The sequence below is a fragment of the Leptonychotes weddellii genome, chromosome 6 (assembly GCF_054177405.1).
Source record: "Leptonychotes weddellii isolate Sample4059 chromosome 6, ASM5417740v2, whole genome shotgun sequence".
NCBI lineage: Eukaryota > Metazoa > Chordata > Mammalia > Carnivora > Phocidae > Leptonychotes > Leptonychotes weddellii.
Genome location: NC_138374.1, coordinates 6659426 through 6678203, shown reverse-complemented (window position 1 = coordinate 6678203; position 18778 = coordinate 6659426). Strand labels below are relative to the sequence as shown.

The window sequence follows — 18778 nt, the reverse complement described above, 5'->3', positions numbered from 1 at the left end:
TTTTTTTTTTAAAGATTTTATTTATTTGAGAGAGAGAGAATGAGAGGGGGAGGGGCACAGGGAGAGGGAGAAGCAGACTCTCCGGCTGAGCAAGGAGCCTGGTGTGGAACTCGATCCTAGGACCCTGGGATCGTGACCTGAGCTGAAGGCAGATGCTTAACCAGCTGAGCCACCCCAGGTGTCCCAAGGATGGCATTCCTAAAAGCACAATCAGTGGTAAGAAAGCCCACGCATCATTATGCCTGCTCACCGTAGGATCCTGGTCAGGTAGGTCTATATGAGGGGCAGACCTGGCTTCAAATCCCAGCTCTCCCATCTACTACCTGTTTGGTTTGAGGCAAGTCACTTAACCTAAGTATCTTTATCTACAAAAATGGGAATAAAACTTGGGACATGTTGGGCTGCACTCTACCTACTTAACAGCATTGAGGCAAGAATGAAATGAAATAAGATGAGAAAGCATGCAGCTGAGCCTCTTAAGCATTTAACAGATGTTCATTTCCCTTCTGCATTTCTCAGAAAATGAGCGCCTGTATTCTCTTTTCTCCATAAGTAACTGATACTTAGAAACAAGGAAAAGATGTCGCAGCCATTGGAAACCACACATTTCCTAATTACTTGCTATCAGTACCTCCCACATGTGGAAGTAATACCCTTTGAATGTAGCAGTCTCTTGAGTATTCTTTGATGCAAAAGATACCTTATATCATCAGTAAAGCATTGAGATTGATTTCTCTGGTTATCTATTGAAGATAAGCAATTATATCTTTATATCTTGATTACCAACTCTTAGGATTCAGTGACCCATAATACCACGCAATTTTAATAAAATATATTTTCTCTTTAAAAAAAAAACAGTTTTTATGACTATGCAAGCAAAGTTAATGAAGAGAGTTTGGACAGGATTCTTAAAGATCGGAGAAAGGTATGTTCTATTTGTTGCCCAGTCTGATTTGGAAATCACTCTTTATCTTATCACCTAAACTTAAAACCAGACAGGAACGTAAAATGAAACAATATGATTTGATATTAATGTATGAAAGTTCTGTTGACTTAAGTAGATTTTAAGGGTAAATTGCAGATCTGAGACGATGTTTATAACCTATCAATAGAAAAAATTTAGATATTTATAGTGTGATTCCATTATGTAAAAATCAGAAGGAAAAACAAGAACTATAGAGAGTTAAAAATTAGTTGAGTTGATTCTGGGTGGTTCTGCTTTTCTCTTTTGTTATTTAAAAAATAATTTTGCAAATATCTTATATACATGCATTAATTTTATAACCAGGAAAAATATTTCTAAAAAATGTAAGTCATAATTAAACATCTCTGGATGTTACCCTTTCAAGTTCAGTTAATGTCAAACATAGATGTTTTTCCAAAAGGTAATGTGTTCATTATTTCTGTCAACATATGCATATAATGTTCTGATTATGTATGGTAAGCAAGTCTGAATAGAATTGAAAATGAACCAGTTTTATTGCTGCAGCATTGTCTGATGATCTCATTTATAATTTACTCTTTTGTACCATGTGTGGGTTTTACTTTTCTACCTTGAAATATTAATTCCAGAAAAATAGATTTGTTATTAAACCATCCCTTGAGGAAAAAAAATATTAAAAATTTTCAGTTTGTCACATAGAAAACAAAATGCCTTTGTTTGGAAGCGTGTATTATGAAAAAGCTTTTAAAAGATTACTCGTGGAAAAAAAGAATCAGCACTGTGGGACTTGGTCCCCAAGGTGTCTGAAGAAGGGCATCAGGAGTAAGTTACAGTGCAGTCAGAGTAAGTCAGCAGCTTTTCTGATCTACGGGCTGCCTCAGTAGGACCGTCAATTGGAAAAGCAGAAAGCAAAGCAGGTAAGATGGAAGGAAGACTGGGAAGGCTGGAAGAAAGGACAGACAGCTTTGTGGATGATGATGAGCTCAGGAGGTGCTCAGTCTCCGTAGAGTCACCCCGTCGCTGTCCGCCTGGGAAAGGGAGTTAGAGCAGTCACAGGCATTGGGGTCCAGTGCTCTTTTTTTCAATGACTTGCCCAGGAGCATATATTCTAGAATCTCTCGGGAGTCCATCCTTCCTATCCCAACCACTAACCTATCTCCTCATTCCATTTATTTTCATATTTTAGACAATGAACTTTTATTACACTTTCTAAAACTGAAATTTATTCCATGAAAATTCTCATCAGAGCACAGTTTTCTAGAGCACTCACTACACATTAAAAGTAACGGGAGTATTCTTTTTTTTTTTTTTTAAGTTTTTTAAGGTTTTTGTTTTTTTTTTAAGATTTTTATTTGTTTATTTGACAGAGACACAGCGAGAGAGGGAACACAGCAGGGGGAGTGGGAGAGGGAGAAGCAGGCTTCCCGCTGAGCAAGGAGCCCGATGTGGGGCTCGATCCCGGGATTCTGGGATCATGACTGAGCCGAAGGCAGTCGCTTAACTGACTGAGCCACCCAGGCGCCTTTTTTAAAGATTTTATTAGAGAGAGAGAGAGACAGACAGCATGAGTGGGAGGGTTAGAGAGAGGTGGAGAAAGAGAATCTTAAGCAGACTCCACGCTGAGCTTGGAGCCCAACTTGGGGCTCAGTCCCACGACCTGAGATCATGACCTGAGTTGAAACCAAGACAGGGATGCTTAACCGAATGTGCCACCCAGGTGCCCCGAAGTATTTTTTCTAAATAGATGAAAAAATTTAAAGTGACATAAATGAATAAAGAATATGAACAGGAAATTCACAAAAGAAAAAAAAATCCACAAATGGCCAAGAAATAAATGAAAAGATGTTTATCATCAGTCAGGAAATGCAAGTCGAAACAGCATGATACTATTTTTTTTGCCCATCAGATTAGCAAAAGTGTAAAAGGATTGCTAATACCCAGCTTTGGTAAGACTGTGAGAAATGGGGAAGCTGTAGTTGGTGGGAATGTAAGTTGATAAACATTTAGGAGAAGAGTTGTGCAATAACAGAATTTTATTTTTTATTTTCTTTATTATTACTATTATTTTAAAGTAATCTCTATGCCCAGCGTGGGGCTCGAACTTCTGACCCTGAGATCAAGAGTTACATGCTCCACGTACTGAACCAGCCAGGTGCCCTGCAATAACAGAATTTTAAATATGCAGTTCCACCTCTAGGAATCTGGCCCAAGTAAACATTTGAATCTAGGCACAAAGATATGAAAGGCTGGCTTAATGAATAGTTTAACTCTGCGCCAGGCCACGTTCTAAGCATTTTCTGGGTGTTGGAACTAGGAGGTAAATTGCTGTTCTTACCATCCCCATTTTACAACTGAGGCAACAAGGGTGAGTAACTTGCTGAAGGGTCCCCAGGGTGTAATGGTGGAGCCCACGCTTAAACCCAGCAGCCTGGCCTCTGAACCTAGCATAACAAGTATGTTTGTTGAGTCTTTGCTTAATAGTGAGGGTTTTGAAAGAAATCTCCATGTCCACCAGTGGGAGATGGTCAAGTAGGTTGTTCTGGCACCTCTGTACTGTGGGATGTGAGGCAGCCATTGAAAAGAATGAGGGGAGTTCTTGGTAGTGACCTAGGAAGATTTCAAAGTGGTGTTACAGGAAAAAAGTAGTCTTATAATTTGAGCCTGTTTTATGTAAAAAGAAAAATCTGAATGAGTATTCAGGTGTACAGAAAAAGATCTTGAAGGAAGGCAACCAAACTTAAAAGTGTTTACTTTGGGAAGGGGAGTGGAGAGATGCTGCTGATGAAGAGGAACTTTATGTGAGGAGTTTCTTTGTAACAGTGTTTTCTGATTGCAAATAAGTTGAAAAAAAGAAAAGGACTCTACCAGGTAGTTTTTTTAGCAGTAGATAAGGACACATTTCTAAATTAATTTGGGGTTTTAAAAATCGGATTTGCCGGGGGGGTACCTGGCTGACTCAGTAGAATGTGTGACTCTTGATCTCTGGGTCGTGAGTTCAAGCCCCACGTTGGGCATAGAGCTTATTAAAAAAAATAAAATTGGGGGCGCCTGGGTGGCTCAGTTGGTTAAGCGACTGCCTTCGGCTCGGGTCATGATCTTGAAGTCCCGGGATCCTTGAAGTTCGGGCTCCTTGCTCAGCAGGGGGTCTGCTTCTCCCTCTGACCCTCCCCCCTCTCATGTGCTCTCTCTCTCTCATTCTCTCTCTCAAATAAATAAATAAAATCTTTAAAAAAATAATAATAAATAAAATTGGGGCACTTGGGTGGCTCAGTCAGTTGAGCATCTGACCCTTAATTTCCACTCAGGTCATGATCTCTCTCCTTCTGCTCTTCCCTCCCATCCCCCCACTCATGCACTTGCTCTCTCTCAAGTAAATAAATAAAATCTTAAAAATAAAAAATAATAAAAAAATAAAATTCGACTTGCTGTTTTGATCTGTAGTATACTTGCCATAGGTTGTTATCTGGAGAGCATGTGGTCTCAAACATAGAAACTCCACAACATTGCTAAAACATTTTTATTTAATGGTAGGCTTAAGATAGAGGCTAATGTTTTTCTGTTTTTTTAAGTAGGCTCCACAGCCAGTGTGGAGCCCAACATGGGGCTCGATCTCACAACCCTGATATCAAGACCTGAGCTGAGATCAAAAGTTGGACTCTTAATGGACTGAGCCACCCAGGCGCCCCAAGGCTAATGTTTTTGATACAAGAATCCCCCAGGAGGTATAACATGGTCATCTACTGCAACATGCACAATTACTGCCCTGGCAGAATCCATTTTGTGTTTATGAAGTTTGTACAAGCCTCAGGTTTTGGGCTAAGGCCAAAAAAGCAAGTGAGAGGGGAGTTTCTGCCTTCTGGAAGCATCTGTTCTGCAGTAGATGATGATAAACATAACTTCCACCTTAATATCATCGTAAGGCCAAAAGGCTCACAACATGAAGATGACAAGCATGCCCAGTATTGGGGATGATTGCTTTGGCTCCAAAAAGTATAAGTGAATGTCTAGTTGAGAGTAGAGAGGAAAGTCTTTGTGAAAAGTTGTCTAAGAAACTTCAGCAGAAATAAGGTTATAGGGAAAAATGTCCACAGTTTTTCTTCATGGCCCAGACATAGTTGTCAGAAATGGGCTTTTTAGCGTCAAGGAGGTAGTTTCTCAGTAGTCTTGCAACTAGCTTGTTAGCTCTAAAAGGTAGAATCGTAGGTGTCACGAATGTGAATTAATTTGGCATCTCATCTTTCATTGATAAGAATAATGGGGTTATTCTTTTAGCAGATAACAAATGGATAAGTTGATTACTATCAGTTGATATCCAAAATAAATGTATAAGGCTCCTGTTCCTCAGAAAATACAGATAGAATAAAACAATTGGAATCCGCGTAAGTGAAAAGCATTATGACTCATCCAGTAGCCACCTGCAAGGTTCTGTTCATCAGTGAGTGTTTCGTGAGAGCAGCCAACGTGCTAGCAATGTTCAGGTCTCTGCAGGGAGGTGGGGGAGGGGGTAGAGAGACACCCCCATCCTCCAAAGGAGCGAACTCTAGTGTTACTGCTCATACCCCCGACATACTCCTCAGGCTCAGAGTGTAATGTGCCGTGTTCTCAGGCATCAATACCTCCAGCCAGGTGATGGTTTTTCTTACCCACTTTTTTTTTTTTTTTTTTGAAGAAAACCACTCTTCACTTTTTTTTTTGGTATTTTTTGGTATTTTATTTTTTATTTCAGCTTTACTGAGGTACAATTGACACATAAAGCTGTAAGGTTAACATTGTGTTAATTTGATATACCTATACATTGTGAAATGATTCATTATGATTTCCCCACTGTGAAAGGATTAAGGATGGTATTTTAATCTAAATGTTTCATTAAATGAAGGTAAGTGTTCAGAGGGTGCCCTTGTTTCCCTCCTCATCTTTATATGTGGAGGGGCTTCAGCTGGAGCTTTGGTTTTCAAAGTGTGGTCCCTGGACCAGCAGCATCAGCATCACCTGGGAACTTGTTAGAACCTACTCTTCACTTTTTATTTTTTTAAAGATTTTATTTATTTGACAGAGAGACAGCGAGAGAGGGAACACAAGCAGGAGGAGTGGGAGAGGGAGAAGCAGGCCTCCCGCTGAGCAGGGAGCCCGACACGGGACTCGATCCCAGGACCCCGGGATCACAACCTGAGCCGAAGGCAGACGCTTAATGACTGAGCCACCCAGGCACCCCTACTCTTCACTTTTTCATGACCATTATCATGTGACCAGTTTGGAATTGCAGAGTTACCATTGTACAGTGGAAAAGATAGACAGGTTCCACAGCTTGGCTGTCACTCAATAGCTCAGTGACTTGGGACAAAACATCTCTTTTATAAGATTTATATTGTCAGAAACGTTTGGGTTTTCTTTTTGTTTAAAGAATATCGGGGTGGCCTGGCTGGCTCAGCCAGCAGAGCATGCAACTCTTGATCTCAGAGTTGTGAGTTTGAGCCCCACGTTGGTTGTAGAGATTACTTAAAAAATAAAACCTTTAAAAAAAATTTAAAATTTAAAAAATAAAGAATATCAGAATTAATTGCTTTAATATAATTGGAAGTTATGCTTTATGTTCAGTAACATGAACATGAGGGCAGTAACTATTTCTTTGGTCCCTGTATTTACTTGCATGTGATGTGAACCCCATGGAATAAACATTACTTACCTCCCAAGGTTGTAATAATTAGTGAAAATATTTGTAATAATAGCTATCTGTGGGCCTGGCACAGGGGCTCAGCAAAGATTGGTTCACTCCCTTCCTACATGAAAGTACCAAAAGATAATCTAAATTTACTGTTAATTTTATTTATTTATTATTTATTTTTTAAGATTTCTTTCTTTGAGAAAGAGCATGAACGGGAGGGGCAGAGGGAGAAAGAAACTCAAGCAGATTCCATGCTGAGCGTGGAGGCTGACGCCGGACTCAACCCCACAATCTGGAGATAATGACCTGAGCCAAAATCACGAGTCAGACACTTAACTGACTATGCCACCCAGGCACCCCTAAATTTACGGTTAATTTTTTTTTTTTTAAGATTTTATCCATTTATTTGAGAGAGAGAGAGAGAGAGAGAGCACAAGCAGGGGGAGGGGCAGAGGGAGAGGGAGGGAGAAGCAGGCTCCCATTGAGCAGGGAGCCCGATGTGGGGCTCAATCCCAGGACTCCGGGATCATGACTCGAGCCGAAGGTAGACACTTAAACAACTGAGCCACCCAGGTGCCCCTTTACTGTTAATTTTAATATGACGCTAACAATTTTAAGCTACCTTTACTTCTTTTTTTTTTTTTTTTAAAGATTTTATTTATTTATTCATGAGAGACAGAGAGAGAGAGAGAGGCAGAGGGAGAAGCAGGCTCCCAAGGAGCAGGAAGCCCGATGCGGGACTCGATCCCAGGACCCTGAGATCATGACCTGAGCCGAAGGCAGACGCTTAACCATCTGAGCCACCCAGGCGCCCGCTACCTTTACTTCTTAAAACAGGATTTTCACTTAAAATGTTTCACAAAAGAGGCTATATGAAGATTATTCCTCTGATAAAGAATTGTCTCTGCAACAGATTTTTCAAACTTTAATGTGCACAAGAAAAAAACTCAAGAAACTTATCTTAAATTCAGATTCCTGGTTCTACCTTTGGACATTCTAATTCTGCAGGTTTGGGTGGGCCCAGGAGCATTTTAGTAAGCTCCCGGATGTCCAGCAGATCACATTATAAGAGATATTCTTCCAGAGAACCTATCAGTTTAATTCACTTAGGCAGTTTAGTTATCCTACAGTTAGAGCTGATGAAGCTAAACTTCTTAAGTCATTGTATTGAGGTATAATTGACATACAGTGAACTACACATATTTACAGTATATACTTTCGTGAGTTTTGAAATATTCATACACCCATTAAACCATCAGCATAATAAGATGATGAACATATCCTTGTAAGTCTCCTTGTGCCCTTTTTAAAAAAAAATATAATTCAAGTATAATTAATACACAATGTTATATTAGCTTCAGGTATACAATATGATTCAACAATTCTGTACATTACTCAGTGCTCGTCATGATAAGTGTACTCTTAATTTTCTTCACCTATTTCACCCCCCCCCCCCAGCAACCACCAGTTTGTTCTCTGTATTTAAGAGTATGGGTTTTTTTGTCTCTTTCTTTCTTTCTTCGTTTCCTAAATTCCACATATGTAAAATCATGTGGTATTTGTCTTTCTCTGACTGATTTCTTTCACTTAGCATTAAACTCTCTAGATCCATCCATGTTGTTGCAAATGGTAAGATTTCATCCTTTTTTATGGCTGAGTAATATTCTATTGTGTATATATATGCCACTTCTTTATCCATTCATCTATTGATGGACATTTGGGCTGCTTCCATACCTTGGCTATTGTAGATAATGCTGCAGTAGACAATAGGTGTGCATGTATCTTTTCAAATTAGTGTTCTTTTTTTTTTTTTTAATACTGTGAGGATTTTCTTTTTTTTTTTTTTTAAGATTTTATTTATTCATTTGACAGAGAGAGAACACAAGCAGGGGGAGTGGGAGAGGGAGAAGCAGGCTTCCTGCTGAGCAGGGAGCCTGATGCGGGGCTCGATCCCAGGACCCTGGGATCATGACCTGAGCCAAAAGCAGATGCTTAAGGACTGAGCCACCCAGGCGCCCCTCTTTGAGTAAATACCTGGTAGTGGAATTACTGGATCATATGGTAATTCTATTTTTAATTTTCTGAGGAACCTCCACACTGTCTTCCACAACGGCTGTACCAGTTTGCATTCCCGCCAACAGTGCACAAGGGTTCCTTTTTCTCCACATTCTTGCCAACACTTGTTTCTTGTGGGTTGGTTTGGTTTGGTTTGGGTTTTTTTTTTTTTTTTTTTGCTATTCTGACAGGTGTGAGGTGATAACTCATTGTGGTTTTGTTGCATTTCCCTGATGATGAGTGATGTTGAGCATCTTTTCATGTATCTGTTGACCATCTGTATGTCTTCTTTGGAAAAATATCTATTCATGTCCTCTGCCCATTTTTTAATTGGACTATTTGGGTTTTCGTGTTGAATTGTATGAGTTCTTTATGTATTTTGGATATTAACCTCTTATTGGGATACATCATTGGCAAATATCTTCTCCCATTTAATAGGTTGTCTTTTAGTTTTGTTTCCTTTGCTGTGCAGCTTTTTATCTTGTTTTTTGTTTGTTTTGTGAGAGAGAGAGAGAGTGAGCACAAGAGGGGGGAGGGGCAGAGGGAGAAGCAGACTCCCCACTGAGCAGGGAGCCCGACGTGGGACTCGATCCCAGGACCCTAGGATCCTGACCTCGGCCGAAGGCAGATGCTTAACCAACTGAGCCACCCAGGCGCCCAAGCTTTTTATTTTTATGTAGTCCCTGTAGATTATTTTTGCTTTTGTTTCCCTTGCCAAAGGAGACATATCTAGAAAAATGTTTCTACGGCTGATCTCAAAAGATTACTGCCTGTGTTTTCTTCTAGGAATTTTGTTTGTTTATTCATTCACCTGTTGATAAACAATTGGGTTGTTTTTACTTTATTTTTATTTTTTTAATTTTTTAAAAGATTTTTATTTATTTATTTGAGAGAGAGAGGGAGAGCACAGACGGAGAGTGAGAGGGAGAAGCAGGCTTCCCGCTGAGCAAGGAGCCTGATGCAGGGCTCGATCCCAGGACCCTGAGATCATGACCTGAGCCAAAGGCAGACGCTTAACCGACTGAGCCACCCAGGCGCCCCACAACTGGGTTGTTTTTAGTTTTGAGCTGTTGCATGTCAAGCTGCTACGAGTATGTGTACAAGTGTTTGTATGGATACATTCAGAATTAAATTCGTAAGATTTCATGCAACTTTTCATCCTTTTTTCCTTCTGTTTTTATTGCAGAAAGTTATTGGATGGTACAGATTCCGGCGAAACACACAGCAGCAGATGTCGTACAGAGAGCAGGTTATCCATAAGCAGCTCACCCGCATCCTTGGGGTGCCCGACCTCGTCTTCCTTCTCTTCAGCTTCATCTCCACCGCCAACAATTCCACTCATGCTTTAGAATACGTTCTCTTTAGACCAAATCGAAGGTAAAGAAAGCGTTCCCACCAGCCTCAAATAAATAGTAAAGATGTTGGTACATGTAATTGGGATTTATGACTTTGAAAATGTGCATTTTATAGCATCTTTAAAGAAGAGCTTTTATAATTCTCTTTCAGCTAGTTTTCTTTGTTTGAGAGAAGGTATTTTCCTGTCAGTTGTATAAATTAAAATTGTTTTTGAATCAAGAAGCATTAGCAAGATATGTTAATTATGCATAAAACCTTACAGGAATAAACAGCTGGAAATCATCATTTGCTTCTCCATAATCCATTATGTAGAAATACAGTTTTACTGCTCTGGAAGTAATTTTAAAACAGATTTCAAAGAAAAATTGTCAAATTGATCCACCTACTGGTTAATGAGGGTTTTGCATTGTGAACTCTTGAAAGCAAAACAAAAAAAGATGATAATGATGTCTATCTGTAAATAACAGAAAGGTTTCCTTCTGGAAATTCACTTGTAGACTATATTACATCGACATCAATGAGAACAAATTGTTAAATAGCCATTCTCAAGGTTTCATTAATTAATCAATCAGCAGGTATTTCCTGAGCTCTTGCAGCCTCCTCAGCACTCTGCCAGTTGCTGTGGGGACAAGACCTCTGCTCTCAAGGAGTTACAGCCGAGTTTCCACTACCTCAGGCATCCTTGGGTTGTCTGTGCAAGTAGCTGCGCTGTGAGACTTTCTGTTAGTTCAGCAGTGCAGAGACTCCAACTGCTCCTGCCAAGACCCACGGCTGAGGAAGAGCAGCGCCTTTAACACGAACTCTCTTGATCTTCCTACAGGTATAATCAAAGGATATCCCTTGCTATCCCCAATCTAGGCAATACTAGCCAGCAGGAGTATAAAGTGTCATCAGTGCCAAATACTTCTCAGAGTTACGCCAAAGTTATCAAAGAGCATGGGTGAGTTGAAAGTGAAATGAAAATGTCTTCCTGCCTTTTGTGAAGGGTATTTAACAGATTTATGGAGACATGTGAAATCGAATTTGATGTGATTGAAACTGAAAAATGCAGTCGGGTCATCCTCTAGACCACTGCAACTGTATGTCAGAATTTTATGCTGATTGAACAGATAGTTTACTTTTACCAATAATTTTTTTTAAACATTTGCGACAAAATTTTTTTTTTTATATATATATAAAAGTTTGGACAGAGTATGTATATTTCTTTTTTTTTTTAAAGATTTTTTTTTTTTTTTAATTTATTTGAGAGAGAGAGAATGAGAGCATGAGAGGGAAGAGGGTCAGAGGGAGAAGCAGACTCCCTGCCAAGCAGGGAGCCCGATGCGGGACTCGATCCCGGGACTCCAGGATCATGACCTGAGCTGAAGGCAGTCGCTTAACCAACTGGGCCACCCAGGCGCCCCTGGAGTATGTATATTTCTGAGGTTCCAAAAGCTAAATGTGGCCACTGAAAAATGTATAGCTTTTTATTATGTTTTAAGTTGTCTTGGTAACATGGGTTCTTTTTTTTCTCTTCTGTAATTCTAGTAGTGTGGGCATTGTTGCTGAGACAGTCACTTGGAGTTGCAGCGTTTATGTAATAGGTCGAGGCGGAAGTGATAGGAAAGTGCCTTTTCGGTCCATAGCAGTTATAATAATTTTGTGACCTCTTTTTCCTGTCTTCCAGTACTGACTTCTTTGACAAGGATGGAGTCATGAAAGACATCAGGGCGATTTATCAGGTTTATAATGCACTTCAGGAGAAAGTGCAGGTAACTGATTTATTTACTAGTTTTTGTCTTTTTTATATGCCCAAGTGCTTTTAATTCTACTTTAATTTTTAATAATCTCCCAACTAACAAATGAATCATAGTCCAAAAGTAATAATGTGCTTTCCCAAAATAATCTCCTATGTGCAGGGTGGTTACTCATGCTGGCCTACAAAAGGCTGTCTCATTATGTGCCTGAAGTAGAGAGTCTGAAGTACAGCATTAATATTACTATTCTGAATACTTGTGACCCCACTTATAACAGTGTTTTCTTTCGGGAAATCTATTCCGAGTTTAAAGGATTCCTAAGATCACAGCTGTCTCCATCAGTACACTCGAAGTTGAGACTGCATCACAGGGCACCCATAATTGGTACAGCCCTGCTCCCTCGCTCTGGGTCACTTGCTTTGCCCCCAGCTACCTCCATCAAGTGGGAGGATTGCACTGGAGCCTGTTCATTCCTAGTCATTCATGCAACAAATATTTATGGAAACATCTCCTACAAGCCACTTATTGAGCTAGGTGCTAACAGTACTTTCCCAGGATCTTTCATCATCCCCAGTGTGTTCTTAGGAGTCATTTGCCCTAAACCCTAAGAACAAAAGAGGCTTTGAGAACAAGAAGGAGGGTGGTACGCCTGAAGAAGCCCCAAGGAATAGAGAAGGGAATGTAGGCAGCTGCTGAAAAAGAAGAAAGCAGAGGGATCTGCCTGGGACTGAAGAAGAAAGCCTACAAAAAAAAGAAAAAGAAGAAGAAAGCCTACAACAGGCAGTTTCCAGTGTCCATGTTCCACAGTCAGGTCACGGCCCACCTAGCAATATAGGGAACTTTAAAGAGGCTCACTGGTGACCAGCCTACTTTCCATAGTTTCTGGGATTTCTGCTATGGAAGGAACGTGCAGTGAAAAACAACTTTTTGTCCTAAATTCATGACCATGCTCTTTGCAGACTGTCTAGCCGACTTCAAAGTGGCTGTTCTGCATTTCACTGCCTATTGAATAAGGCCTGCTCTGCAAACACCAGTCTGACGTAGAGTGCCCTGATGCGGGTGATTAGATGGCAGAGATGTAGTCTCACTAGCCGCCTTTATTGCGTCTCGACTTTGAAACTTACTTTCTTTTCCACTCCTCCTAATTATAAATATTTTCTGTTAAATAAGTCTATTTGTGACATCTGATTTTTGATTGTTGGTTATAAATTAAAGTTGAAAGCATCTCATTCCTGTCTTATCTTTTGTTTGTCCTTTGTGTGCTAGACTGGTATCAAAAATCCTTCTTTCAGTTTAATAAAAAAAGCATAATCGAAGGAAAAAATTAAATCTTTCCCACCTCACCCTAACTTTTCAAGAATTTACAGGCTAAATAGATAATCATCTTAACAAAATTAAGAAAGCGGGTCAGTGAACAATACTGGTTCCTTGGACCTTCATGATTTTGTTTTACCTTACCTGTCTGCTTTTTAACTTGATAAAGCATCTGGGCTCTTCCTAGGGTTGCAATCCGTGCTATCTTCATGGAATGCCTTGTGCTTGGATTTGAAACTGATTGTTCTTGTTGTCATTTTTCCCTCAGGCAGTGTGTGCAGATGTAGAAAAGAGTGAGCGAGTTGTTGAATCTTGTCAGGCAGAAGTGAACAAATTAAGAAGACAAATCACTCAGAGGAAAAATGAAAAGGAGCAAGAAAGAAGTGAGTTTTCCTACTAATTTCACTGTTCAGTATCGGGGAAATGTCTTGTTTCAAACATCAAACCATATGATGAATCATAGGAATCCTCTGCAATCGTCAAGTCCCCCGTGAGGCTGTTGGCGAAAGAGCATTGACTCGTACTTCCAGAAGAGAAGTACTCTTTTTTCATGGTACCCTTTCAAATATCTGAAACTAGAAGAGAAAGAAGACTAACCGTAGAAAGGCTGAAGCAAGTTAGAGTAAATCCCGAGAAGTGATTACTGCAGACTTATGCCTGAGTCGACTACTGTGATCTGTTTACCGCGGCTGTGATGTTTCTGAGTTAACCCCGGCAAACCTAGCGTGTAGGGACCACGTCCTGTGTTCATCACATACCAAAAAAAGGAGCTACCTAATATTCTTTTCACTTCAGATTTAGTTCTTAGGGTCACAGCAAAGACTTTAAATGTCTGGTTTTTGGTAGCTGTGGATGAATGGATACAATTGAGCTAAGGAACCAGCTGGTTGAATGAGAATGAGGCCCAAGAATCTGTTGATTCCAGCATGGGAACAGACATGTTTGCTATAATACCACCAGATTTAACATCTGTACGTTAAATTTATAACTTTTTCTAATTTAATAAGAATACTTGCAAACCAATTAAAATGTAATTTATATTTCTGGGTAGGTGATAATCTGATTCATTTGTAGTGTTATATTTTTCGAGAAACAATCAGAAATGCAGACAGGGATTTACATACAAGAGTATTCATCACAACTTTATAATTCTAAAATCTGAGAAACAACCTATTGGAGGAGTGGAATAAATAGCAGTAGAATAGTTGATAGATCATGGCATAGCTATATGGTGGAATATTGTACAGCCATTGAAGTGAGTTTTTAATGACATGGGATAATGCTCAGTATATAATCTTAAGTGAAGACAGTAGGATGTAAAATGACATAAACAAATGATCTCAGCTGTGTTTAAAATACACACTCTCACACACACAAGGCTGGATAATAAAACTGGAATTCAGAAAAGGAGGGTGGGGCCGACATCTAAAATTTATATCTTTTAACCCCAGATCTTGTGCTCTTTTCACCAAAAGTCTGATGGTGTTATCTGGATGATAGAATTGTGGAAGATTTTATTTTCCTTGTTCTCTTCTAAATTTTGTACGAGTATTTTTCTTTTCTTTTCGTTTTTTTTTAAATTTTTATTTATTTATTTGACAGAGAGAGACACAGCGAGAGAGGGATTCACAAGCAGGGGGAGTGGGAGAGGGAGAAGCAGGCTTCCCGCCCAGCAGAGAGCCCGATACGGGGCTCGATCCCAGGATCCTGGAACCATGACCTGAGCCGAAGGCAGACGCTTAACGACTGAGCCACCCAGGCGCGCTGTGTACCAGTATTTTTCAAGGCTAGGGACTCATATAGATATGAGTCCAGATATGCTCTGAACTATTCCAGAGCAGGCATAAAAATACGCTATATCAGGAACCTGGCTGGCTCAGTTGGTGGAGCGTGAAGCTCTTGATCTCGGGGTTGTGAGTTTGAGGTCCACATCGGGTGTAGAGCTTACATTAAAAAAAAGAAAGGGAAAAAAAAGTGCTATATTTATGGTCCAGAACCTGGAAAATTGGCCACCTACCATAGGGCTTTCAAACTTTTAAGGAATAAATGGTGTAAAAAAAAAAAAAAAAGAAAGAAAATGGTGTATGAGTGTATTGTGGCTGGTAGTTGTAAAGAAATATACTTTTTTGATGCGAGGCCTGTCAAAGAAGAAACTCACATTCAGATGAGTGCCAAGTGTGGTAAGGACTGTGTATCTCATCCTTCCATCCCCACAGTCTGGGAGCACAGTGATTAATGGGAGGGAAATGGCACAGGGACCTGCATTTAAAAGACCCGCATCTGCCCCACTTCTGGCCACTCCTTTAGTGAAGTCACTTCACCTTTCTGAACTCTGGTTTCTTTGCCTAATAATTTGGAAGCAGTGATATTAATGATGATCACAATAATACTTCAGAAGGTTTTCTGAGGCTTAAATGGATTAATGTATAGCAACAGGATTTGTCAGTTATGAAGTACTATGCAAATGTAAGATAATTAAGAGTCATCATCAGTTTCACTTCTTTGTTGCCATTTTCCAGAACATTCAAGTTGACCATTTAATGCGTTGAGATGCAAAGCTGTGAAAATAGAGAAAGCGTTACGATTTTCTTTCTGTTTCGTCCAGGATTGCAGCAAGCGATGATCAACAGACAGGTGCCATCTGAAAGTTTGGGGCCAGCGTTCAGCCCTCGGATGCCCTATTCTGGGCTTGCAGCTGAAGGTAGAAGTACACTTGGAGATGCAGAGGCCTCTGATCCTCCTCCCCCTTATTCTGATTTTCACCCAAACAATCAAGAAAGTACTTTGAGCCATTCGCGCATGGAAACCAGTGTCTTTATGCCTCGACCTCAAGCCGTGGGTTCTTCCAATTATGCTTCCACCAGTGCCGGACTGAAGTATCCTGGAAGTGGCACAGACCTTCCTCCTTCCCAAAGAGCAGCTGCAGACAGTGTTGAGGAATCAGATGACAGTGATTATGAAAATTTGATTGACCCCACAGAACCCTCTAATAGTGAATACTCCCATTCGAGGGATTCTCGACCCATGACACATCCTGACGGGGGCTCCAGGAACACTCAGACCTCCCAGATTTAGCTAAACAAAGAAACTCTCCACTTAGCACTGTTTTTCTTAATTGCTTATTGAGAGAGTTTTTTGAGGACTTAATCTGGGGGGAGAACTGTGTTCTCAGACCCTGGCCACCCCACAGGAGGGTACTCGGGCACAGAGCTGGTGGGAGCCTCACGTCGCCGATTCTCACCTGCAGACACAGTGTGCAGATTTCATGACAGAATCATTAAGATAATCAGATTGTCCTAATTCTGGTGCGATTCATGGATGTACTGGTAAATTTAGGCAAAGTGAAACTTATCAACATAGTTTCTGTTCTTTAAAATAAATTGGAAATTAGAGACTAAGCACAATTAGTCTATAAATGTTCTATAAATCAAAAACTTACCTCTTGCACTATCATGCCTTGAAATTTACTTTTTCAAAGGGAAACGACTTTAGCAGCAGCCTTCAAAGAACCTTCTTTCTATGATGAGCCAAATTCATCTTTGCCAGAAAGAAATTTTGTTAATTCCAAGAAGCCTGATTGGAACAAATCGGATGTACCTTCTCTTGTCTGCATGACTTTGTGAGATCAAAAGAGAGGGCTTTGTTTCAACTTTTTTCTACTAGCCTGATACATATTGTCACTTAAAATGGTTGCCTTTAAAAAAAAATGTAGAAATACTAATTACCAGTAAGTAATCATCCAAATAAGTATGTCATAAAATAAATTACTTATTTTTCTTTCGGGGAATTACAGTGACTGCTATGTTGCACTAGCCACGTTTATGGTCTCTGTTCTGGAGTCTTAAAGATGAAGGACGCACAGCAGTGGATAACAAAAAGGAGTTACGCTCCAGACCTGAGTTTTATGATGAACAGATTCCAGACACAGTGGATTTAGCTGAGTTCATACATAAGGGATATAATTCATTTAGCTCTTCTGACAAATCCTAGTGTTAGTTTTATTTGTGGAGGAAAAGACATTTAATAAACTGTTTGGGAATCTTGGTGAATAAAGATTCATTTTAAATCCAAATAACCATACTTATTTTTTTTTTTAATTGCTATTTGGAGGATAGTTGCAGAATGTGTAGAGGCTTTCTGTTGGGCTGCACTTATATTTTTATTTAATTACTGCTTGTTTTCTAGTTTTGCCCAGAATGTGTGAAACCACTAAAGACATTCGTGAGCACGTTAGGCTCCTGGTTTGGAAATGACAAGACCCACCATACAGTGATGAGGTCAGCCCACAAAGTTAACGCTTTGGGACATAACTGCCTTTCCTTTGAACTAGCTAAAACCTGTGAGAATAAGGAAGGTGTCAAAGAGGCTTCAAATCCAGGTTCCAAAAAAGTAGTTTCATTTTGTTGGAAAGAAGTTTACTCCCTGAGCTTCAGTTCCAATGCACAGTTACCCAGTGTAGACTGAAACATGAAATACTCAAACTGCCGTTCTTCAGAGAGCCACGCTGTGGGGTCTGTGTTTTCCTGCTCTCATGGTTTTGTTGGCCTTACACCACTGCCATTGGATTTGAAAGGTTGCAGACCACTTTATCTGCAAACGTGTTCCGGTTTTTATCAGCTCCCTTCTAGCGGCTGAATTCAGCGCCAGTGTGAATTTATTTTTTTTTTTTAAGTGCCATTGCCATCTTCTCTGTTCAGATTTTGACATTCAGGAAAATATCTTTATTTTTATGCCATACTGAAACCTACAGTGTATATCTGACAAAGCAGTTCAATGTGACAATAAAAACTTATTTAATCATGGTACCATTGTTTCCTGTGTGTCTGCGCCCCCAGAAAGGTCTCGCCTCGGTGTTCTCATTCAGGCCACTCTCAGGAGACTTGATACGGTGTTGTAAGGGTCACAAAAACTCATCTGCACGCAGAGTTTTGGTAAGGCTGGTTTCGGGGGAAATCAAAGAACACAATTTACTAAAATGTTTCTCTTGATTTCAAGGAGCGTGTGTTGAGTATCAAGAGAGAGGAGTATTGAGTACAACACATAGTCTTAGAAAGTCCCCCAAAGGCAACTTTCGAGTAAGAGCTGAGCTTGTTTGAAGAGACTGCTCAGCCTGAGTCAACCATCTGGAGCTGAGAGAACTTGGTGCTGTTAGAGTGTCTTTGGAGTGACAGAACCACCTTAGGATGATGCTCTGCTGGCTAACAAGAGAGTTCTGGATTCCGTGGAGGCCGTTCCCAGTGAGTAATGTATCTCTTCCAAAATCTGAGGCCATAGTCTGTTTTCAGGGGGATTTTAAAATGTGGGATTCTACTCTGTCTCCTCCAGCTATTGAGAGAAGAGAAGACTGGATTCTTTTAACTTAGAAGTCTGGAAATACTTAATAACATACTGTAATTGGCTTTTCTGGAGAAGGATCAAAACAGAAAAATGGAAATCTCCCCAAACATTCAGACCCTAAGGATGTAGGTTTTAAAATTCCAGACAAAGTGGAACAGTGACAATAACTGCTTTAATAAAAAGATTTCAATGTACCGTCTTGTGAATCCGGATCTTAAGGAGGTGAAAAAAAAGCCTGGGGAGCGTAAAATAAAAATACAATAGAAAGAAGTAATGGTTATTAGCTGTGTTCTGCCTTGAGCATACGTTTCATTTCAGTTACTAAACGATCGTCCTACGAGATTCTGCATCCCTCTTTCCCACGGCAAACCGTAA

The 18778-nt window shown here is 40.0% G+C and overlaps 1 protein-coding gene across 1 annotated transcript in view; it reads left to right on the top strand.

The window, feature by feature from the left end:
• Positions 1-17871, top strand: part of ABRAXAS2 (abraxas 2, BRISC complex subunit) — a 28220-nt gene extending 10349 nt beyond the window's left edge. The window contains exons 4-9 of the mRNA XM_081823321.1: positions 859-925; positions 9847-10037; positions 10837-10956; positions 11683-11767; positions 13335-13449; positions 15672-17871. Of these exons, the coding sequence (XP_081679447.1) occupies positions 859-925; positions 9847-10037; positions 10837-10956; positions 11683-11767; positions 13335-13449; positions 15672-16141 (1048 nt within the window). The 3' untranslated portion in view covers positions 16142-17871. The remainder of the gene's footprint in view (positions 1-858; positions 926-9846; positions 10038-10836; positions 10957-11682; positions 11768-13334; positions 13450-15671) is intronic.
• The last annotated feature ends 907 nt before the right edge of the window (positions 17872-18778 follow it).